The sequence below is a fragment of the Taudactylus pleione genome, unplaced genomic scaffold (genome assembly GCF_031769625.1).
Source record: "Taudactylus pleione unplaced genomic scaffold, aTauple2 ptg000726l, whole genome shotgun sequence".
Classification (NCBI taxonomy): domain Eukaryota; kingdom Metazoa; phylum Chordata; class Amphibia; order Anura; family Myobatrachidae; genus Taudactylus; species Taudactylus pleione.
The window spans coordinates 1,592,779-1,615,229 of record NW_028285128.1 but is presented as its reverse complement, the minus strand read 5'-3'; the positions used below and the strand labels follow the sequence as shown (position 1 = coordinate 1,615,229).

General features: G+C 40.8%; 1 protein-coding gene across 1 annotated transcript in view; it reads left to right on the top strand.

Annotated features, from left to right (window-relative positions):
* CYTH4 (cytohesin 4) overlaps positions 1–22,451 on the top strand; it is a 123,922-nt gene that overhangs the window by 57,879 nt on the left and 43,592 nt on the right. The window contains exons 8-9 of the mRNA XM_088456942.1: positions 15,816–15,964; positions 17,947–18,061. Coding sequence (XP_088313068.1) covers positions 15,816–15,964; positions 17,947–18,061 — 264 coding nt within the window. The remainder of the gene's footprint in view (positions 1–15,815; positions 15,965–17,946; positions 18,062–22,451) is intronic.

Below are 22,451 nucleotides of genomic sequence, written 5' to 3'. Positions count from 1 at the left end.
ATATAAAAAGTAAGCACACACTGGTATAATGAGGGGATGCAGGATAATATAAAGAGTAAGCACACACTGGTACAATGAGGGGATGCAGGATAATATAAAGAGTAAACACACACTGGTATAATGAGGGGATGCAGGATAATATAAAGAGTAAGCACACACTGGTATAATGAGGGGATGCAGGGTAATATAAAGAATGGGCACACACTGTTATAATGAGTGGATGCAGGATAATATAAAGAGTAAGCATATACTGGTATAATGAGGGGATGCAGGGTAATATAAAGAGTGGGCACACACTGGTATAATGAGGGGAGGCAGGGTAATATAAAGAGTAGGCACACACTGGTATAATGAGGGGATGCAGGATGATGTAATACTTTGGCACACACTGGTATAATGAGGGGATGCAGGATGATGTAATACGTTGGCACACACTGGTATAATGAGGGGATGCAGGATGATGTAATACGTTGGCACACACTGTTATAATGAGTGGATGCAGGATAATATAAAGAGTAAGCACACACTGGTATAATGAGGGGATGCAGGATAATATAAAGAGTAAGCATACACTGGTATAATGAGGGGATGCAGGATAATATGAGGGGATGCAGGATAATATAAAGAGTAAGCACACACTTCTATAATGAGGGGATGCAGGATAATATATAAAGAGTAAGCTCACACTGGTATAATGAGGGAACGCAGTATAATATAAAGAGTAAGCACACACTGGTATAATGAGGGGATAAAGACCAATATAAAGACTAAGCAAAGACTGGTATATGAGGGGATGCAGTATAATATAAAGAGTAAGGACACACTGGTATAATGAGGGGATGCAGGATAATATGAAGAGTAAGCACACACTGGTATAATGAGGGGATGCAGGATAATATAAAGAGTAGGCACACACTGTTATAATGAGGGGATGCAGTATAATATAAAAAATAAGCACACACTGGTATAATGAGAAGATGCAGGGTAATATAAAGAGTAAGCACACACTGGTATAATGAGGGGATGCAGGGTAAAATAAAGAGTAGGCACAGACTGGTATAATGAGGGGATGCAGGATAATATGAGGGGATGCAGGATAATATAAAGAGTAAGCACACACTGGAATAATGAGGGGATGCAGGATAATATATAAAGAGTAAGCACACACTGGTATAATGAGGGGATACAGACTAATATAAAGAGTAAGCACAGACTGGTATATGAGGGGATGCAGTATAATATAAAGAGTAAGCACACACTGGTATAATGAGGGGATGCAGGATAATATAAAGAGTAGGCACACACTGGTATAATGAGGGGATGCAGGATAATATAAAGAGTAAGCACACACTGGTATAATGAGGGGATGCAGGATAATATAAAGAGTAGGCACACACTGGTATAATGAGGGGATGCAGGATAATATAAAGAGTAAGCACACACTGGTATAATGAAGGAACGCAGTATAATATAAAGAGAAAGCACACACTGGTATAATGAGGGGATGCAGGATAATATAAAGAGTAAGCACACACTGGTATAATGAAGGAACGCAGTATAATATAAAGAGAAAGCACACACTGGTATAATGAAGGAACGCAGTATAATATAAAGAGAAAGCACACACTTGTATAATGAGTGGATGCAGGATAATATAAAGAGTAAGCACACACTGGTATAATGAGGGGATGCAGGGTAATATAAAGAGTGGGCACACACTGGTATAATGAGGGGATGCAGGATAATATAAAGAGTGGGCACACACTGGTATAATGAGGGGATGCAGGATAATATAAAGAGTAAGCACACACTGGTATAATGAGGGGATGCAGGGTAATATAAAGAGTGGACACACACTGGTATAATGAGGGGATGCAGGATAATATAAAGAGTAAGCACACACTGGTATAATGAGGGGATGCAGGGTAATATAAAGAGTAGGCACACACTGGTTTAATGAGGGGATGCAGGATGATGTAATACTTTGGCACACACTGGTATAATGAGGGGATGCAGGATGATGTAATACGTTGGCACACACTGGTATAATGAGGGGATGCAGGATGATGTAATACTTTGGCACACACTGGTATAATGAGGGGATGCAGTATAATATAAAGAGTAAGCACACACTGGTATAATGAGGAGATGCAGGGTAATATAAAGAGTGGACACACACTGTTATAATGAGTGGATGCAGGATAATATAAAGAGTAAGCACACACTGGTATAATGAGGGGATGCAGGGTAATATAAAGAGTGGGCACACACTGGTATAATGAGGGGATGCAGGATAATATAAAGAGTAAGCACACACTGGTATAATGAGGGGATGCAGGGTAATATAAAGAGTAAGCACACATTGGTATAATATAATGAGGAGATACAGAATAATATAAAGAGTAAGCAAACACTGGTATAATGAGGGGATGCAGGATAATATAAAGAGTAAGCACACACTGGTATAATGAGGGGATGCAGGATAATATAAAGAGGATAATATAAAGAGTGGGCACACACTGTTATAATGAGTGGATGCAGGATAAAATAAAGAGTAAGCACACAATGGTATAATGAGGGGATGCAGGGTAATATAAAGAGTGGGCACACACTGGTATAATGAGGGGATGCAGGATAATATAAAGAGTAAGCACACACTGGTATAATGAGGGGATGCAGGGTAATATAAAGAGTAGGCACACACTGGTATAATGAGGGGATGCAGGATGATGTAATACTTTGGCACACACTGGTATAATGAGGGGATGCAGGATGATGTAATACGTTGGCACACACTGGTAAAATGAGGGGATGCAGGATGATGTAATACGTTGGCACACACTGGTATAATGAGGGGATGCAGTATAATATAAAGAGTAAGCACACACTGGTATAATGAGGAGATGCAGGGTAATATAAAGAGTAGGCACAGACTGGTATAATGAGGGGATGCAGGATAATATAAAGAGTAAGCATACACTCGTATAATGAGGGGATGCAGGATAATATGAGGGGATGCAGGATAATATTAAGAGTAAGCACACACTGCTATAATGAGGGGATGCAGGATAATATATAAAGAGTAAGCTCACACTGGTATAATGAGGGAACGCAGTATAATATAAAGAGTAAGCACACACTGGTATAATGAGGGGATACAGACTAATATAAAGACTAAGCAAAGACTGGTATATGAGGGGATGCAGTATAATATAAAGAGTAAGCACACACTGGTATAATGAGGGGATGCAGGATAATATAAAGAGTAAGCACACACTGGTACAATGAGGGGATGCAGGATAATATAAAGAGTAAACACACACTGGTATAATGAGGGGATGCAGGATAATATAAAGAGTAAGCACACACTGGTATAATGAGGGGATGCAGGGTAATATAAAGAGTGGGCACACACTGTTATAATGAGTGGATGCAGGATAATATAAAGAGTAAGCATATACTGGTATAATGAGGGGATGCAGGGTAATATAAAGAGTGGGCACACACTGGTATAATGAGGGGATGCAGGATAATATAAAGAGTAAGCACACACTGGTATAATGAGGGGAGGCAGGGTAATATAAAGAGTAGGCACACACTGGTATAATGAGGGGATGCAGGATGATGTAATACTTTGGCACACACTCGTATAATGAGGGGATGCAGGATGATGTAATACGTTGGCACACACTGGTATAATGAGGGGATGCAGGATGATGTAATACGTTGGCACACACTGTTATAATGAGTGGATGCAGGATAATATAAAGAGTAAGCACACACTGGTATAATGAGGGGATGCAGGATAATATAAAGAGTAAGCATACACTGGTATAATGAGGGGATGCAGGATAATATGAGGGGATGCAGGATAATATAAAGAGTAAGCACACACTTCTATAATGAGGGGATGCAGGATAATATATAAAGAGTAAGCTCACACTGGTATAATGAGGGAACGCAGTATAATATAAAGAGTAAGCACACACTGGTATAATGAGGGGATAAAGACTAATATAAAGACTAAGCAAAGACTGGTATATGAGGGGATGCAGTATAATATAAAGAGTAAGGACACACTGGTATAATGAGGGGATGCAGGATAATATGAAGAGTAAGCACACACTGGTATAATGAGGGGATGCAGGATAATATAAAGAGTAGGCACACACTGTTATAATGAGGGGATGCAGTATAATATAAAAAATAAGCACACACTGGTATAATGAGAAGATGCAGGGTAATATAAAGAGTAAGCACACACTGGTATAATGAGGGGATGCAGGGTAAAATAAAGAGTAGGCACAGTCTGGTATAATGAGGGGATGCAGGATAATATGAGGGGATGCAGGATAATATAAAGAGTAAGCACACACTGGAATAATGAGGTGATGCAGGATAATATATAAAGAGTAAGCACACACTGGTATAATGAGGGGATACAGACTAATATAAAGAGTAAGCACAGACTGGTATATGAGGGGATGCAGTATAATATAAAGAGTAAGCACACACTGGTATAATGAGGGGATGCAGGATAATATAAAGAGTAGGCACACACTGGTATAATGAGGGGATGCAGGATAATATAAAGAGTAAGCACACAGTGGTATAATGAGGGGATGCAGTATAATATAAAGAGTAAGCACACACTGGTATAATGAAGGAACGCAGTATAATATAAAGAGAAAGCACACACTGGTATAATGAGGGGATGCAGGATAATATAAAGAGTAAGCACACACTGGTATAATGAAGGAACGCAGTATAATATAAAGAGAAAGCACACACTGGTATAATGAAGGAACGCATTATAATATAAAGAGAAAGCACACACTTGTATAATGAGTGGATGCAGGATAATATAAAGAGTAAGCACACACTGGTATAATGAGGGGATGCAGGGTAATATAAAGAGTGGGCACACACTGGTATAATGAGGGGATGCAGGATAATATAAAGAGTGGGCACACACTGGTATAATGAGGGGATGCAGGATAATATAAAGAGTAAGCACACACTGGTATAATGAGGGGATGCAGGGTAATATAAAGAGTGGACACACACTGGTATAATGAGGGGATGCAGGATAATATAAAGAGTAAGCACACACTGGTATAATGAGGGGATGCAGGGTAATATAAAGAGTAGGCACACACTGGTTTAATGAGGGGATGCAGGATGATGTAATACTTTGGCACACACTGGTATAATGAGGGGATGCAGGATGATGTAATACGTTGGCACACACTGGTATAATGAGGGGATGCAGGATGATGTAATACTTTGGCACACACTGGTATAATGAGGGGATGCAGTATAATATAAAGAGTAAGCACACACTGGTATAATGAGGAGATGCAGGGTAATATAAAGAGTAGGCACAGACTGGTATAATGAGGGGATGCAGGATAATATAAAGAGTAAGCATACACTGGTATAATGAGGGGATGCAGGATAATATGAGGGGATGCAGGATAATATAAAGAGTAAGCACACACTGCTATAATGAGGGGATGCAGGATAATATAAAGAGTAAGCACACACTGGTATAATGAGGGGATGCAGGATAATATAAAGAGTAAGCACACACTGGTATAATGAAGGAACGCACTATAATATAAAGAGAAAGCACACACTGGTATAATGAGGGGATACAGGATAATATATAAAGAGTAAGCACACACTGGTATAATGAGGGGATACAGACTAATATAAAGAGTAAGCACAGACTGGTATATGAGGGGATGCAGTATAATATAAAGAGTAAGCACACACTATTATAATGAGGGGATACAGGATAATATAAAGAGTAAGCACACACTGGTATAATGAGGGGATGCAGTATAATATAAAGAGTAAGCACACACTGGTATAATGAGGGGATACAGGATAATGTAATGCGTTGGCACACACTGAAGTAATAAGGTGTGGTAGATACAGATTGGTGCGCTGATAGTTGTCTCCTTTTCATTAACACCGCACCCACATCTGAATAAACCACAAAAAAATGACGGGCATACAGCTCAACCAAAATTTATTATTTGGCCTTTAAGAGAGAAGATTAAAAATGTACTATTTGCTAAGTATACAAATGTATATACTGCACCCACTGTGTAATATTAATAAGTGGTCCTTTACAGTAAAAAATATGGCATTTTATCATTGATTTGAAATAAAAGATTAATGACTACAGTATTGGCATTAAAAGACACTTCTTGCATTCTGAGACAGCTTCCTCATTTTTATTCTAGGGTTCCTGCTGTGGTGACGTTTGTTTTGCACAGGATATCCTGTATAGTGAGATGCAGCAGTAGTTCATATTTTGTGGCTCAACTTTTGTTTCATTTCATATACTTTTATGTCATGTTTTCTGGCTGTATACATATATAAAATATGACATAGGGCCAGATGTACTAAGCTTTGGAGAGTGATAAAGTGGACGGAGATAAAGTACCAGCCAATCAGCTCCTAACTGTCATTTTTCAAACACTGCCTGTAAACTGACAGTTTGGAGCTGATTGGCTGATACTTTACCTATTTCCACTTTATCACCCTCCAATTATTAGTACATTTTCCCCATTCACAGATGCTACCATTTCCCCCATAATGTTTCAACTACAACTACAACCAGAAAATAACAACAAAAAACCCAAATAGAATATATGTATTTATCCAATTAATACAAAGTTAAAAGTAAATATATACAGTATGTTGAGGGAAAATAAAAATTGGGAAAGCTCCATATTTGTAGACTATACAGACCTGTGCATAATTGTTAAATTGCGCACCTGGATTATCCAATTACTGGAAATTAAAAAGGCAAAATATATATAGAATTATAAGGGGTAGTAAATAATGTGACAGTTCCAGATAATGTCAAAATACTCCTCTTCATACCCTTAGATTTTGTTGCATTTCTCTCTCTGTACTACAAGACTTCTCTTGTGCTGTTGCCCATTTATGGAATTTTTCTACCACGGCCAATCAGACTACCAAAGCCTTCAAATCTTTAGATGCTCTCTAAAAATGGATCTATCTACCGCCAATAGTGCACCTTCTGTCCCAGTCTCACTCTCCACTCTGTGTAACTCTCACTCCTTTTGTTTTGTGAGCCCTCTTCCAACTGCAGTGCTGTAGGGCTGCAGCTCCCTCAGTAAAATCTGCTCTCCACAGGGTCCACCTAACAGTGGCAGTGACTTCCCATTGGAGCTCTCCCTGCTAATCACATGATGGACAGGCAGTCCCTAGAAGCTGCCTTGTTAACTTATGCGCATGCACGAGATTGTGATTCTGCGCATGCGCACAATTACAGGTCCCCGGCCAGCCACAGCTTGTCCAGAGGCAGTCATTTATCACAGTCTATGGTCCTGTCCAATACTTAATAGCTTTTGGAAGGAAATGCAAAGATTTATCACACCTGTCCTTGGAATTTCATTTACTGTTACCGCAGAATGGGCTCTAGTCATTCCCATGGTTTGTCTCAAGGCAATAAGCTATTATTGTAGACAATCCTCTACATGTTGATTTCTACTATAGTTCCTAATGTTACCTTAATGCTCTCCAGAATTTCTCTCTTCTTCCCCATTGTTTGGAGAGAGGTGATGATTAATAAGGATGGAAAACAGTTTTTTGAGATGTGGTTACCATATGTTCGCCCTCGTACAATTAAGAGGTATTACAAAATGTCCCTTTCTAATTGATCATAGGGATCGTGGGGAGAGCTGATTTTTGGAACTGTACCAGCATCGGAGCAATGTTAAATTGTTCCGGTGTTTTAGTATCCACAGCTGCAACTCACAGTGAGTTGGATACTAAATTAACACTGCCTCTCTGGAATATTTATTTATGAATAGGGATGTGGATTAAAAGATCAACAGTAAAAAGGTCGACAAGCAATAGGTCGACCTCAGATGGTCAACAGTCAATAAGTCGACAATGGCAAAAGGTCGACAGGTACATAAGATCGACACACAAAAGGTCAACATGTATGTAGGTCGATAGGTACAAAAGATCAATAGGTCGACATGGGAATGGCCGACACAAAAATTGTCGACACGTGCATTTTTTGTTTTCTAACCATAATTTTCACCATACCCCTCCCCTTGGTGCCTAACACCAACTGTCCCTCCTAGTGTCTAATCCTAACCGTTTGGGAAAATGCCTAGCTCTAACTGTCCCTATTAGTGCTTAACCCTAACTCTCCAGTAAGTGCCTTACCATAACCGTCCCTCCTAGTGCCTAAACCTAACCGTTTGGGAAAATGCCTAGCTCTAACTATCCCTATTAGTGCTTAACCCTAACTCTCCAGTAAGTGCCTTACCATAACCGTCCCTCCTAGTGCCTAAACCTAACCGTTTGGGAAAGTGCCTAGCTCTAACTGTCCCTATTAGTGCTTAACCCTAACTCTCCAGTAAGTGCCTTACCATAACCGTCCCTCCTAGTGCCTAAACCTAACCATCTGGGAAAGTGCCTAGCTCTACCTGTCCCTACTAGTGCTTAACCCTAACCTACTATGGAATCCTATTTAAACCTCTATGGAATTCTGCCTAAAACCTCTATAGCTTAGATGACGCTATTCAGCATTATGAATAGTCGCACATGTGTGGTTCCAAAGCACAAAAGATATTATTAACAAAGAAAAATGTACTTAGCACTGTGATCTAAACAATGAGTGCAAATGTTACAATCATTATGGTACAGTCGATACTTACGCCAGCGCACTGGTCCCAGTTACAGTCATCAATCCAGAAACCTGTGGTCATTCAAGAAGAAGAATGGCTCCTAACTGGGACCAGGACACAGGCTATATACCCGAACAGATCATGATAACAGCAATGTAGACAGACAAACATAATTCCATTGGTTCTTGCTCTTGGTCTGTAGTACACTGTAGTTCATAGGACAGTTCACTAGGGGTATGTCCCAATTCTCCAGATTACATTGTCGTTCGTTAATTGATTTAAATTAACCACAGGCTCAGCATACAGAGTTTTATATTTCAACCAATAATTCACTATCGTCCATAACTCCCGAACGCATGATCCAATTCCCTTGCCGATATATAACCGGGTATCTGGAAATAGACAGGGTATCAGTACAGTGCCAAACATGAAATGTCTACGATGTTCTATACCATTAATATCAAATATATACATTTTACATCATAATTAATAAGTTTAATATAAACCATAATATGCAGGAACCTTTTATAAGTGCGTGTGTATTTATGATTATATGTAAGTATGTGTTGTGCATCTGAGCACAGCGTAAAAGGTGCGCTGTGTGTGTGTATATATCTGCAATAGCAAATGTGTATATATGTGCACGCATTGTGGGTACACATGCGATTGTCTATGTGCATGCATGTATTTATCATGAATTAATATATGTGTATATATATATATGTATTACTTGGCATATTTTGATATTACTTGTCTGGACTACAAAATGACAGGCAATGAGTTTACACAGGTGGCAAAATGATGCTTGATGAAATCACAAATGTAAAAGCTAGTTTGTTTAAGCATCAGACATAAAGACAATGGTTTATTTAGAATATAATTCATTTCTTCTTAACCACATCAACATTAGATACCAGGCCTACAATGGCTAACGATATCTTAAACGTCTAACAATTGTTCATGAATCCACTCCTTCTGAGTATATCAGTGTCTGTATTATACTTCAATTTTCATAGGCATACTGTTCTGTATGCAGAGCAAACGCTCACCATATGTTTGTGTATTCTTTAATTATTCGTCACAGACAAATCCACAAAACCTGTCTTGTTATCACTGAATATTTAATGTAAGGACTTTTAGTTGTAGCTAAAATGGCGTTTTGCGATCAGTTGCAAAATGGCGTCTTGTTTGCCATTCGCAAGATGGCGTCCTGCAGATTCCATTTCTAACAGATTCTGTCTTAGCCAATTATCTGGCTTCGACACCGCCAATAGGTGCCTAACCCTAACCGTCTGGGAAAGTGCCTAGCTCTACCTGTTCCTACCAGTGCTTAACCCTAACCCTCCAATAGGTGCCTAACCCTAACTAACTCTCTTAGTGCCTAACCCTAACCGTCTGGGAAAGTGCCTAGCTCTACCTGTCCCTACTAGTGCTTAACCCTAACCCTCCAATAGGTGCCTAACCCTAACCGTCCCTCTTAGTGCCTAACCCTAACCGTCTGGGAAAGTGCCTAGCTCTACCTGTCCCTACTAGTGCTTAACCCTAACCCTCCAGTAAGTGCCTAACCCTAGCCGTCACTCCTAGTGTCTAACCCTAACCATCGGGGTAAGGGCATAACCATTTTTAATTTAATATGTTGACCATTTTTGTGTCAACCATCCCCATGTCGACCTTTTGTAGCTGCCAACCCATTGACTGTCGACCATATGGTGTCGACCTATTGCTTGTCGACCTTTTACTGTCAATCTTTCATCCTCCAACCCATGAATAGAACCCTATTATAATTAATATGGACTTTCAATAACTACCAGCCTAGAACCTATGTTCTGACCTTTGATTATTACTCTGCCGTGTTATTTCTTTCATGATCAGTTGCCTGCTTTTATATGTTGTTTCCATGCTTGTCTCAACAATTGTTATTTGTTTATTCATATTTTGCTCCGACAAACATTCAAATAAAATGTTTATAAAGGAAAAACTAAATTGTGCAATTGTTCTTAGAATGGGTATTACGTCTTCAGCTTGGTGAGATCATGTAGCAAACCGCTCTAGTCAGGCAGTTACACTAAACTTCCCTGTTTTGCAACTTTAAGCAGTCAGATTATATATATATATATATATATATATATATACATACATAAGTGTTTCTAAGGACTGAGAAGTGTGCATGCATCTATAAATGCTTTGGCAGAGAAGCACAATCGTGGGCACAGTGAAGACCCATGGTTTTCTCAGTATATGGCGTACATTTACTAAAGTGTGGGTTTTTAGAAATGGAAATGTTGCCCTAGCAACCAATCAGCTTCTAGTTATTATGTTCTAGAAGGTGCTAGTTAAATGTTAAGCATACCTCCCAACTGTCCCGCATTCAGCAGTGTCCCATGGAGGGAGGGAAGTTGGAGGGAGCACACACTGCTGCTCTGCATAGCACTGCTCTGCATCTATTCACAGTGTGGGGAGAAAGCCCGTGGGCAGCCCAGCATCTCGGAGATGCTGGACACGCCCATTAGTGATGTAAACGGGGGCGTGCCGCTAGGCCATGCCCCCTCTACGTATAGGCCACACACCCTTTTTGGGAACGCACGCCTGAGGCACGCGGAAGTCCGTGCTGTGAAAACAAAATGTTGGGAGGTATGTGTTAAGTAGAATCTGGTTGCTATTGGCAACATCTCCACTTCTAAAAACCAGCTCTTTAGTAAATATACCCCTATGAGTCTTATTGTATTGCAAAAAAAACCTCTGGTAATATTTAATTCCTTTTTCAAAGAAAGAACAATTAAAAAATTATTTATCTAATCATACAACACAAGATTCAGTCACACACCATACTGTATGATAGCTTATTTACATTTGTGAGATACTGATACCAATATTTTAATCCAGAATAGGGTTTCTTAGCTTCTGAAGTGCAATCGGTCATATTTTGTGGATTCTCTTCAAAACCATCAACTCATTCAATTTGATTAATGTACATCTTGGAAATAAAGGAAAGCCTGAAGCCTTGGGGCCACACCAATTCCAATGAGGCCACGTCCCCTTTCCGGACACGCCCTCCAAAGGTGTCTGCAGGGGATCTATTGTGCGCACTGGGTGTCACCAACCCCAGTGATGCCACTGAGTAGAGAACCAATTCAATGTTTCTATTGTTTGCTGGAGATGTATTAACACGCTGGGCTAGCCACTCCATATCTGGTGGGATTGTCCGGTTCTGCGACCATTTTGGGAGAATGTTTTTACTCTGTGTGCTATAATAATAGGCAGAGATAATCCTACTGATCCCTCTTTCTGGCTCTTGAACCTGTCTACTGGATCCATGGCTGGTTATGGGAAATTGTTTCTAAAACACCTCAATAGCACATCTAAAGTGGTGATTTCCACTGGAGATCCATTTCCCCAACTACACTTAAAGAATGGTTTGATAGATTAAACCTCTATATGGCCATGGATGACCTTCTCCGATGGGTTGAAAAGCATGATGCTTGTTGCGCTGTTTGGAGTCCATGTTTGGAATTTAAGACCTTTTATGTAATCGCAAGCTTTTAAGTTATATGCATTGGACATATCCTACTCCAACTTTCCTGGAGTCTTGTACTTCATCAATTGTCCACTGCTACACTACGCCAACTTGTTTATTGGGTAATGTGATACATTAATGTTCTTTAGGTAACAGACCTACTCTCCCCCCTTTTTCCTTCATATGTCTATTACATGTTTGTATATCTCTACTACTGGATATGCTGGCTGGGAAATGTTCTTGTGCAAAACTCAATAAAGAATATATTGCACATAGAAAAAATATGATATAAAATAATTTATTATGCATACAGCATGTCAAACAAATATTAAAGACACAAATTAGAGCTAAAATCACATAAGTAATGTAAGGATATGAATATTTAGTATATAGCACGATTGCTGATAATTAGTTGGATTGAGACAGAAGATGATATCCCTCTCAGGAACATCCTGTTTATAACATTCTACAGTAGGACCAAACAGTGCCATAATTGCTCATGTACAGTACAGTAATTGTATTGCTCCAGACGTCCAAAACCCAGCAAGATTATCAGCTGCCAGGCAATAGGCTGCTGGGATGGGCTACAGGAATGAGCAATTTCCTTACACTTGTCACTGATCTCAGATGGTGCCACTGGGCTTTGGTCATTGGGAGCAGAGCAAGTGGTAAGAGCTTCTTTCTGCTTTTCTTATTTATGAGTCCGTCCCAGCAGACTGTTGCCCGACACCAACACTGACCACACCTTTGTTTGTTTTGCATTTATTGGTGGTTAGTTGACATTGTACACAATTTATGCATATTTTGTCTTATGGACCGTCTGCATACCTCATTCACTGGTGGCTAGTGTACTTTTTCCAGATTCCATTTAACAGTGGTTACATCACATAGGGGTATATTTATTTCAAAGGGGCAAGCTAGATTTTGTTGGGGATAGGCCTAGAGTAGAAATATGAGACCTCTTGACCTCACTGCTTGTACTCACCTACTTCTGCTTCACTTTCTGATGCTGGACACATGTGGCTATGAGCCTCTATAATCCTGAGTTATAAAAGGGAACAAGCACCTCTCCTTCACTGCTGCCCTGATCTCACAGCAGGAAATGATAGGGAGCATCTTCAGTATGTCAGGCTAGTTGGTGTACTGGGTTTACATAATATCCTGCTCCATCTGAGTACAGGAGGGGAATCACATTCCATGAAGAACATTTATGAACATTTACATTTTGCTTCATTCTCTATACTGCCCTAAAAAAAAAAAAATAGTCACAATCTGTTGTGACTAATGCCTACTGCCCTATACAATTATCTCTGGAAAGCTTTGTATAGATTGCCCCCTCCATATGTCATGTGAGTCTGGTTTCAGGTTCCTCTTTCACCCTCCATTGTCCCAAGACCTCTAACTTTCTTGATTCTCACGGACCATGCAGTAGTCATAAAGGGGTGCAGGATAGTAATATGTGTTTTTTAATTATTATTGCCCTAAATGGTTCAGCAGATTTATATCCCAGTCTTGATTCCACTATTTTGTTTCTACAAATTAACTTGCAGCCCTGTTATTAACCCATGAGTTTGTTAGTTAATACATTTGTGGAGCAGTGACTTCAGCACATATAAGGTAATTAAATTGTTTAGATACAAATATTTAAATGTCAGCAATCTTTGGTTGATATGTCTATAATGGAAAGGAATAGTTAATATTCCTTTTATTATATTTGCCACAGACAGAGAAGTGCATGGTAGAGTTTATGAAATTGTCAAGTATTGTCAAGTACTTCTGTTTCATGAAGGGAAATCCTACCGTCACCATGCCTTGCGAAAGTCTCTCATAATCATCATCCGTCATCAATGGGTAAATGTGTTCTACTGTAGCACATGTAAAATTAGCAAATGAGGCTGCTTGAAAAGTGTAAAAGCAAAACAAACAATACATTTTATAGTGAGTGCTCCTTAAGCTGGGTACACACCATACAACGGTGCGACCCAGCGATGCGGTGACCAGTGTAATGATACATCACACACAGGGGTGTGTCTAGAGATCTGAGCGCCCCTGGCAAGGTAATGGACTGACGCCCCCCTCCCCCCATTATTTCAGGAAGTGCCCCCAGTAGTAGTCCTCTCTATGCAGTGCCCTCAGTAGTAGTCCTCTCTATGCAGTGCCCTCAGTAGTAGTCCCCTCTATTCAGTGCCCCCAGTAGAAGTCCCCTCTATGTAGTGCCCCCAGTAGCGGCCATCCCCCCTCCCCATAACGTGCCCCCAGTAGCAGCCCCCCCTATACAGTGCCTCCTACTAGCCACACTGCCCCCTGTGCTGTCGCAGAAAAAACAACACACACACACAGAGAAAAAAAAAAGCAAGTTACCTGAATCCCCACTCCTGCTGATGTCTGCCGCTGTCCACTCCTCCGGGACTGCTCTCGTTCTGCACTATGCGATGGGGGAGAGGTCATGATGTCTCTCCCATCACCCGCTGTGGGGGAAGCCGGAAGGCGGAGCTCATGAGTGAGCTCCAGACGGCTCCCTCCGTGGACGCAGCAGCCAATGAGCATCTGTCTGAGTCTCATTGGCTGGCTGCTATAACACACAGCCGCCGCTGGCGGCTTTGTGTGTTTGTTACTGTGTAGGGCAGACAGCTATCACTGCGGTCTGCCTTATACTTGTGGGGTCGGGGGACTAGCGGGGCTAGTTCAAGCCCCTGGGGTAGTCCACCCATTGGCTGCTGGTGGCACTGCCGGACAGCGCCCCCCCCTTTAGCCGTCGCCCCTGGCGAGTGCCATCCTGGCCATGGGTAGATACGCCCCTGATCACACGTGCCTTACACACTGCCCAATCCGGTGTACAACGGAGCGATGTATTGTTACATGCAGTATACAATTACACCGCATTGTTCATTGCATCGCATAATCTGTTATGCAACACAGCAGATGGGACCATTCAATGAACGATGGCCGGGAATGACGGATCGGACATACACATTATTCAATGTGTTTGAATATGCTATATCGTTCTGATCCAAGTGGGAATGATATATCCTACGATACATCGTATAATGTGTACCCAGATTTACATACCTGTCAAAAACACTATTGGTCAAAATACAGATAGATGTTTTCAACATAAAGCCTATTTTCTAAATCCTTTCTGTAGATCGGAATCTTTGTTGCTCAAGGACACAGGTTAAGTTTGGGATACAGCCTTATGATCTACAGTTCAGTTGTAATTAACTACAATAGAGCAGCATCGGTTATATCAAATGAAAATAACTTACAGTCTTGTGAGCTCTTCTAATTAGGACATACAGTAGGAATGTTGTTTAGCCAATGGTTTCAGAAAACTATCCTGGATAGTCTTAGTAAATTGCTGTAGGATAATTAGCACACCATCTGTGTCTTTCATTATTCTACTGTTGACTGTTATTTAAAAAGTATACATTCTAATTAGTCTATTAGTCATTAGTACACAATTGTTTTACAGAAGAAGATCACCCATCGGGAAACTTATATTTAGGTTGTATTCTCAGTCTAAGAACTCATTTATTAGCTGATTAATCTGTGTTTTGACCTTACTAATTCTGTTTTAAATTATCCCTTTTTTTCTGATATTTGTTTTATCCATTCAGATAGCTGCTATATTGTTTCCTTCTCGTTGATCATCCTAAATACCAGCTTACACAACCCAAGCGTTAAGGAGAAGCCTGATCTTCAACAGTTTATTTCAATACATAAAGGGGTGCACCCATGTGGGGATCTACCTACAGAACTGCTGACCGTGAGTAAGCCCTGACTTAAAGCAGTTAAAATCATCATATCACATTTATCTCTTGTGCACGTAAAGTTTCTATAGACACTCTTAGCTTTAAATTACTGTGGAAGGTTGTGCATTATATGAAAAAATATATCGGTTAGCACTTAGCATGTACATATAGTAATTTCACTTATTTTATACTTTCACCAGCTGCCTCCCTGGTTTGTTTCTAACTTCACCGAGTGAGCCATTTCCTCTAGGCATCACATGACTCTGGTCACTGGTGGGTTATTGCCATTAGTTGATAGGTCTGTCAGAATTTAGGGGGTTATTTATTAAATCCTAGTGAGAGATAAAGAACCAACCAACAGGTTGTGTTTGAAAACTGACAATCAGAAGCTGATTGGTTGGTACTTTATCTCTCTCCACTTTATTGTTAGAGGTATACTAAGCTGTGGAGAAAGATCAAGAACCAACCAATCAGCTCCTGTCAGTTTTCAAACACAGCCTATAAAGTGACAGTTAGGATCTGATTGGTTGGTACTTTATCTCTCCCCACTTTGACACTCTTCATGGCTTAGTACATCTCCCCCATTATTTCTCTCCAAGAATTGATAAATGTTCCCCTAAATTATCAGCGCAGACACTTCACTGCTTGATCACCTCTATGTTCCATTTCTACAAGACTCAGACAAGGCCACAGGCATGTAGACTGGATTATGTGTAAATAAATAGTTTTTTGCAATAGTAACTTTCTGAGTTAAAGGCCATTTGCTAAAGACCACATGTTAATGCTATAGAAATTGACATATTAGAAGATGTGATGTAAAAGTAATAATTTAGGAAAAATGTACATTATGTTTCAGATCACTTCCTGGTCATTAAAATGTGGGTACTCTCAATCTTTCATTGGACAGCAATACCTCTCATAGGGCCTGATTCAGAGATGAATGCAATGGCGAATATGTGCGCAGATCGAGCGATTGTTTACCATTGGGCATGCGTATAAGCCGCACTGTGCGTGCGCTGCGTTCGCATTGCAATTACGGGTGCACTTCAGAATACATTGCACAGTGATTGACAGGTTGTCAGCGTTTGGGGGTGGTGACGGGGGTGTGGAAGGTATAACGCAGGCGGGCCTGTCCATTTAAACGCCGTTACATGGGTGTGCATAAATTAGCCACTGCGAGTGCATACGCAGCATGAGAGCCCTCTGCGTGAGAGGAGAGCTCCCGAGTCTGCAGCTGGTCAGACCTGCTGCAAGGACAAGATGGCCATCGATGTTCAGCGATGGTACCGATATTTACACAGGTATGTGTCGTTGCACGAAGGTAGGTAGGCAGCAGTGGACGTCTTTATGCTCAGGTGATCTTTGCATACATTAGCATTTATGCATTCCATATAAAAACGCAGCTGCAACCACATTAGGGTAAATCTCTAAATCAGGCCTATAATCTGCATTATAGGTTTTCTTTTTTTGGTTCATGTAAAATACAATATTTGGCTGCTTATTTCAGGGCTGTAAGTCTTCCTCTGTCATTTTATTTGTTTCCTGTATATTTTGGACCCTAATTAAGTGATCGAGGAGCTACAGTAGTTAGAAATCATAAGGAGAGGAACTCACTGTTTTATTTACAGTGTTGTTGGAAAAAAACTAATGATTGGAATTCCCTTCCTAATATCCGTAGAATATAACTACAGCATTTAAACTTCTCTTATCATTGTTAGGGTGCATTTACTAAAGGTCAATTTTAATAGATTAAAAATTCATTTAAATTGATCAAAATCGATGTTGTGTTTAAGGGGCTAAATCACACATTTACTAACAGACAATTTTTTTATATTGATTTTTAAGTGTTAGTAAAGTGTGTGCGATTTAGACTCTGAAACACGATGTTGATGTTGATCCGTTTGTAGCTATTTTTTAATCGATTAAAATCTACCTTTAGTAAATCTACCACGTAGTCATTTACAGAACATCAATGCTATTGTGTTCTTTCTGGCAGGAAATGTACGAGAGCCTCAAAAAGGAGCCATTTCAGCTTCCAGAAGAAGAAAATGCCTGGGAGCTCACACTCGCCTTCCAAAAGCCACAAAGAGAGGGCTGGCTTCTCAAAATGGGTAAGTCTTGCCACAAGTGCCAGCTCTAATTCTATTTTTAAATTCATTTTTGGAGTGTTAAAAGGATAACTCTGCCATTCTGGGTGAATTTTGACGTTACCTTTCCCGATTTGTTAGCTGAATACACTCAGGTCTGTAATGGAAGTTCCCAGTGCACCATTTCACTTTACTTTTCTCCAAATACCTGTTTAAAGCTTGATGAATAGATATTGGTGCCCCTCTTCTGTGAACTTCCCATTCTGGGATGGAAACATCCCTACCAGGGATATAAATAGGGGTGTGCGAGTGGTGCTGTCGTACAGCGCACAGGGCCCTGGTGGCGTCACCATCTCTGCCCCATGGCACCTGCATGCAGCTTGCAGGGTGCATGGAACGGCACTCTGCAGCCAGTAGCACTGTTACAGAGCCACCCAGAGCATCCAAGGGGCGCTCCAGGCAGGCACCCTGCAGCCTGTAAAGCTGCCATGTGCGTCCTTAGTAGCAGAGCTGTAGTTCTTAAAGCTGGCGGCCCCATTCCCTAGGGGTAGCGTCATGATGTCACGGATTTAGGGAGTGGGGCCGCCACCGGGTGGTATAGAGACCTGTCCTGATCCCTACTCTTTCGACTTGGTTCAAGTAGGCAGGTCACATAATTAGAAGAGAGGTGAGTGCAGAATGGGATCAGGAGTACATCAATGACCCAAATGGACAGGAAAAATGTAGCATGTAAAATAAGCTTGTATTTTATTTGATCTCCTCTAACTTGTGGTATCATTTATTCCTTCCCATAGAAGTATAGTTACTGGTGGTAAGGATGGGGGTATGGAAGTTCTAAAAGCTTCAAATTAACTTTTATATTCTTCTGTCCATTATAAAGAACCAGCTTCTTCTCTACTGCTTTTTAGACCTCTATTCATTTGCACTTTATAGCATTAATCAGGTGACATTTAAAGGCAAAATGAAGCTTAAACTGGTCATTAAGGTTAGCAGCGTGACTGTGGGACTTTAATTACTTTCATTGATCGGTCAGTCCTTTGTCATTAACAGGCTGTATCAAGTGAGGGCTGTCATAAAGCACAATGGCTGATTCTACACATACATTCAATGCAGATATATTAGTTTATTATTTATTAACAGTTATTTGTATAGTGCATACATATTCAGCAGGGCTTTACAGAGAATATTTGGCCATTCACATCAGTATTTGTCCAAAAAATCAAACAATGTTATACTATGAGCATGTAATGATAGAGAAACCACACACGGTAATTACGTCATTGTTCTTGGGTTTAGTTCCCTTCTGGTAAATAATTCTGGATTCCAGCAATATATATTGTTTCACTTCCTATTTCTTCATAGAAATGTAATTTTCCCATTTCCAAACTTGCATACTCTCAGCTTTTACTCCACCGCATGTGTCACATCCCTATATTACTACTACTCCCACTTATACCCCTTTTACACTTGCAACAATAACCCGGGTTATTGTGCTGTGTGAAAGGGCAGGGTTGAAATAAGCCGGATCGATCGACCTGGAATTTCAACCCTGGTCACAAGAAGGGTTGAACGTTCAACCCATCTCGTGATGCAGTGTGATCCGGTAACCCGGGTCGATGCGACCCGGATCCCATTCGCTGCCTATGAAGAGCCGGCGCTTGGAGATGAGATCATCTCCAAGAGCAGGCGCATCACGTGATGCCGATGATGTCATCTACCCAGCATTAGTCCCGGGTTGGGCCGCCAGTCTGAAAGGGGTCTCAGCCGGGTCGCACCCAGGAAGGACGCGTGAACATAATCCCAGGTGTGACCCGGCATTCAGATGTAAAAGAGGTATTACTCTGTACATTCATTGTGCTGTATTTACTGTGTATTAGCGATGCACAGAGTTCAGAATTAATCAATATTAAGGTATTCAAGACTCAGGATCCATGAAATACTTTGGACTCGACCTACTGTAACAAAATACCACTACAGGTTGAGTCTCCCATATCCAAATATTCCAAAATACGGAATATTCCAATATTCGGAATTCTTTGAGCATGACTGAAATAGTAAAACTTTGTTTTTTGATGGCTCAAGGTGCACAAACTTTGTTTAAAGCACAACATTGTTCAAAATATTGTATAAAATTACCTTCAGGCTGTGTGTATAAGGTGTATATGAAAAATAAATAAATTTCATGCATGTACACATACTTTGTTTGAGCCACAAAATTATTGAAAATATTGTATAAAATGACCTGCAGGCTGTGTGTATAAGGTGTATATAACACATAAATGCATTCTGTGTGTATATTTGGGTCCCATTCCCAAGTTATTTCATTATGGTATGCAATTATTCCAAATTACAGAATATTCCGATATCCAAAATACCCTTGGTCCCAAGTATTTTTGATATGGGATACTCAACCTGTAGTACCCCTGTGTTTACATGTACAGGCACATTCCCTGCTGCAGGAACTAAAATTGCAGATAACTAATTTATTCTATATAGAGGTGTGTTTAACACTACAATCATCCTGCGTCAGGTTGACAGAAGGGTCACATCACTAGTTTATTTTGTTGATGGACCTGGCTTCTTCCACTATCTAATTCTCAGACTTTGGGTTCCAGCTTTTATCAGTTCCCCCTCACATCATAGCACAATCACTCTCACATACACCTTGTTAATACGATATGCCTTCTCACGCTCATAATTGTACCTGCACAAATACTGGCACCTACACTTGAAAGTGGGAAGTTCTCTATTTCGAATGATGTGACCCCTTAGCAGTTATCACCTGTGATCACCAGACAATATCACCCTACGAATCTAAAAAATTATATCCTCCATTTGCCCCATAATAGTTATTTTCTGGCGAACACCAGAAATAAAATTTTCCACAGAAGGGGAGAGCTAAGGTTCATATATCCTCCAACTGTCATCAAATAAATGTACCCCCTCCTTTAATGCAGTAGGTTGGTAAAAAAAAACTATATGCTTGGCTGGGCTGCCATATTATTCCTACACATTGTATGCTTTGTAACTGAAATGTATATATATAGTGCATGACACTAGTAAACAACACAGGGCCTGATTCAGACTCGGACGCTATTTGCGGACGCTCGTTCAGAAAAAGGAGCCGGGTATTTAAATAGAGCGCTCGCTCTTTGCGGTCTGTTGACGCCTCTATGTCTGAGCGAGCTAACGAAATATGCGCTCGCTATTTTGTAAAGACGCCTCCTGGCCGTTCGCATCATACGTCATCTCCGCTATTTATTAGATTAATCGAGTACATCGAAAGGCGTCTGAACTGCTCGCAGTGCTTATGGTTGGATTTTCCTGCCGCAAACAGTTCAGGCTAAGAGACAGCCAAGTGACGTGGTCGATGACGCTGCTTTGTTAATTATGCACTCCCATTAAACGCCCGTTTTGACCGTTTGGCACGCCTGCGTTCGGATCTCCACTCCCCGTTTTCAAGCACCTTCCCCTGTTACCACCCACAAACGCCTCATCCTGTCACTCAAATTAGCAGGCACTCGCTATTTTGCCAACACACGATTTCCGACCGCACTGACTGGTTGGCGCATGCGCATTATGACCCATACGCATGCGCAGATGTGCGAACATCGCTCAGGGCGAACAAGCGGCCGCTTACGTGCGGCTCTGAATCAGGCCCACAGTTCTAACAGGTACATGAAAATGTACAATATATACAAGACAAGTGACATTATAAAATATGCACACAATACTACAAAACTGTGCAAATGAAGGTGTACAAATAAATATACATAGAATTACACTGTATTGGCTAAGTAAGAAATCATGTTTCACATCTAAAAATGTATTGCAACAATGTATATCTGACTTCATAAAATGACAGTAATGTGGCTACTTGTCAAATATATTAAATTAAATAAAAGATGCAGAGCAGTATTTGAGAAAATATGTTACATCTGCAGCAAATAAACAATATATCCACAATGCCAGCATATACAGTATATCAGAACGAACATCGGATCAAGAATCGAAAATCGATTAAAATGTTATCACTACTTTTAGAACTAATGGCCTGATTCAGACCCGGTCGCAAGCACTGAGGGCCTCATTCAGAGGCGGTCGGAGGATGCAAGCGGTCGCTCAGAAACTGGGCGGCCACTTGCATCCTGACCACCTGCCTCTGTTGCGGTCGTTTGGCTGTGGGTTAACACCCACAGCTCTAACGACTGATCGGGTGATGGTCGCGATGGTCAGAGACCATCGCGACCATCGGGGCTTACGACGAGACCCTAGGGTAGGGTCTCACTTGTCGTAAGCCCCGGAGAGCTTCTGGCTCTGTCAGAGCTGGAAGCTCTCCACTGACATCACTAGTGATGTCAGTGGGGCCTCCCCCAAACGGCAGGCGTTCCCATGGGAACGCCTCCGTTTGGGC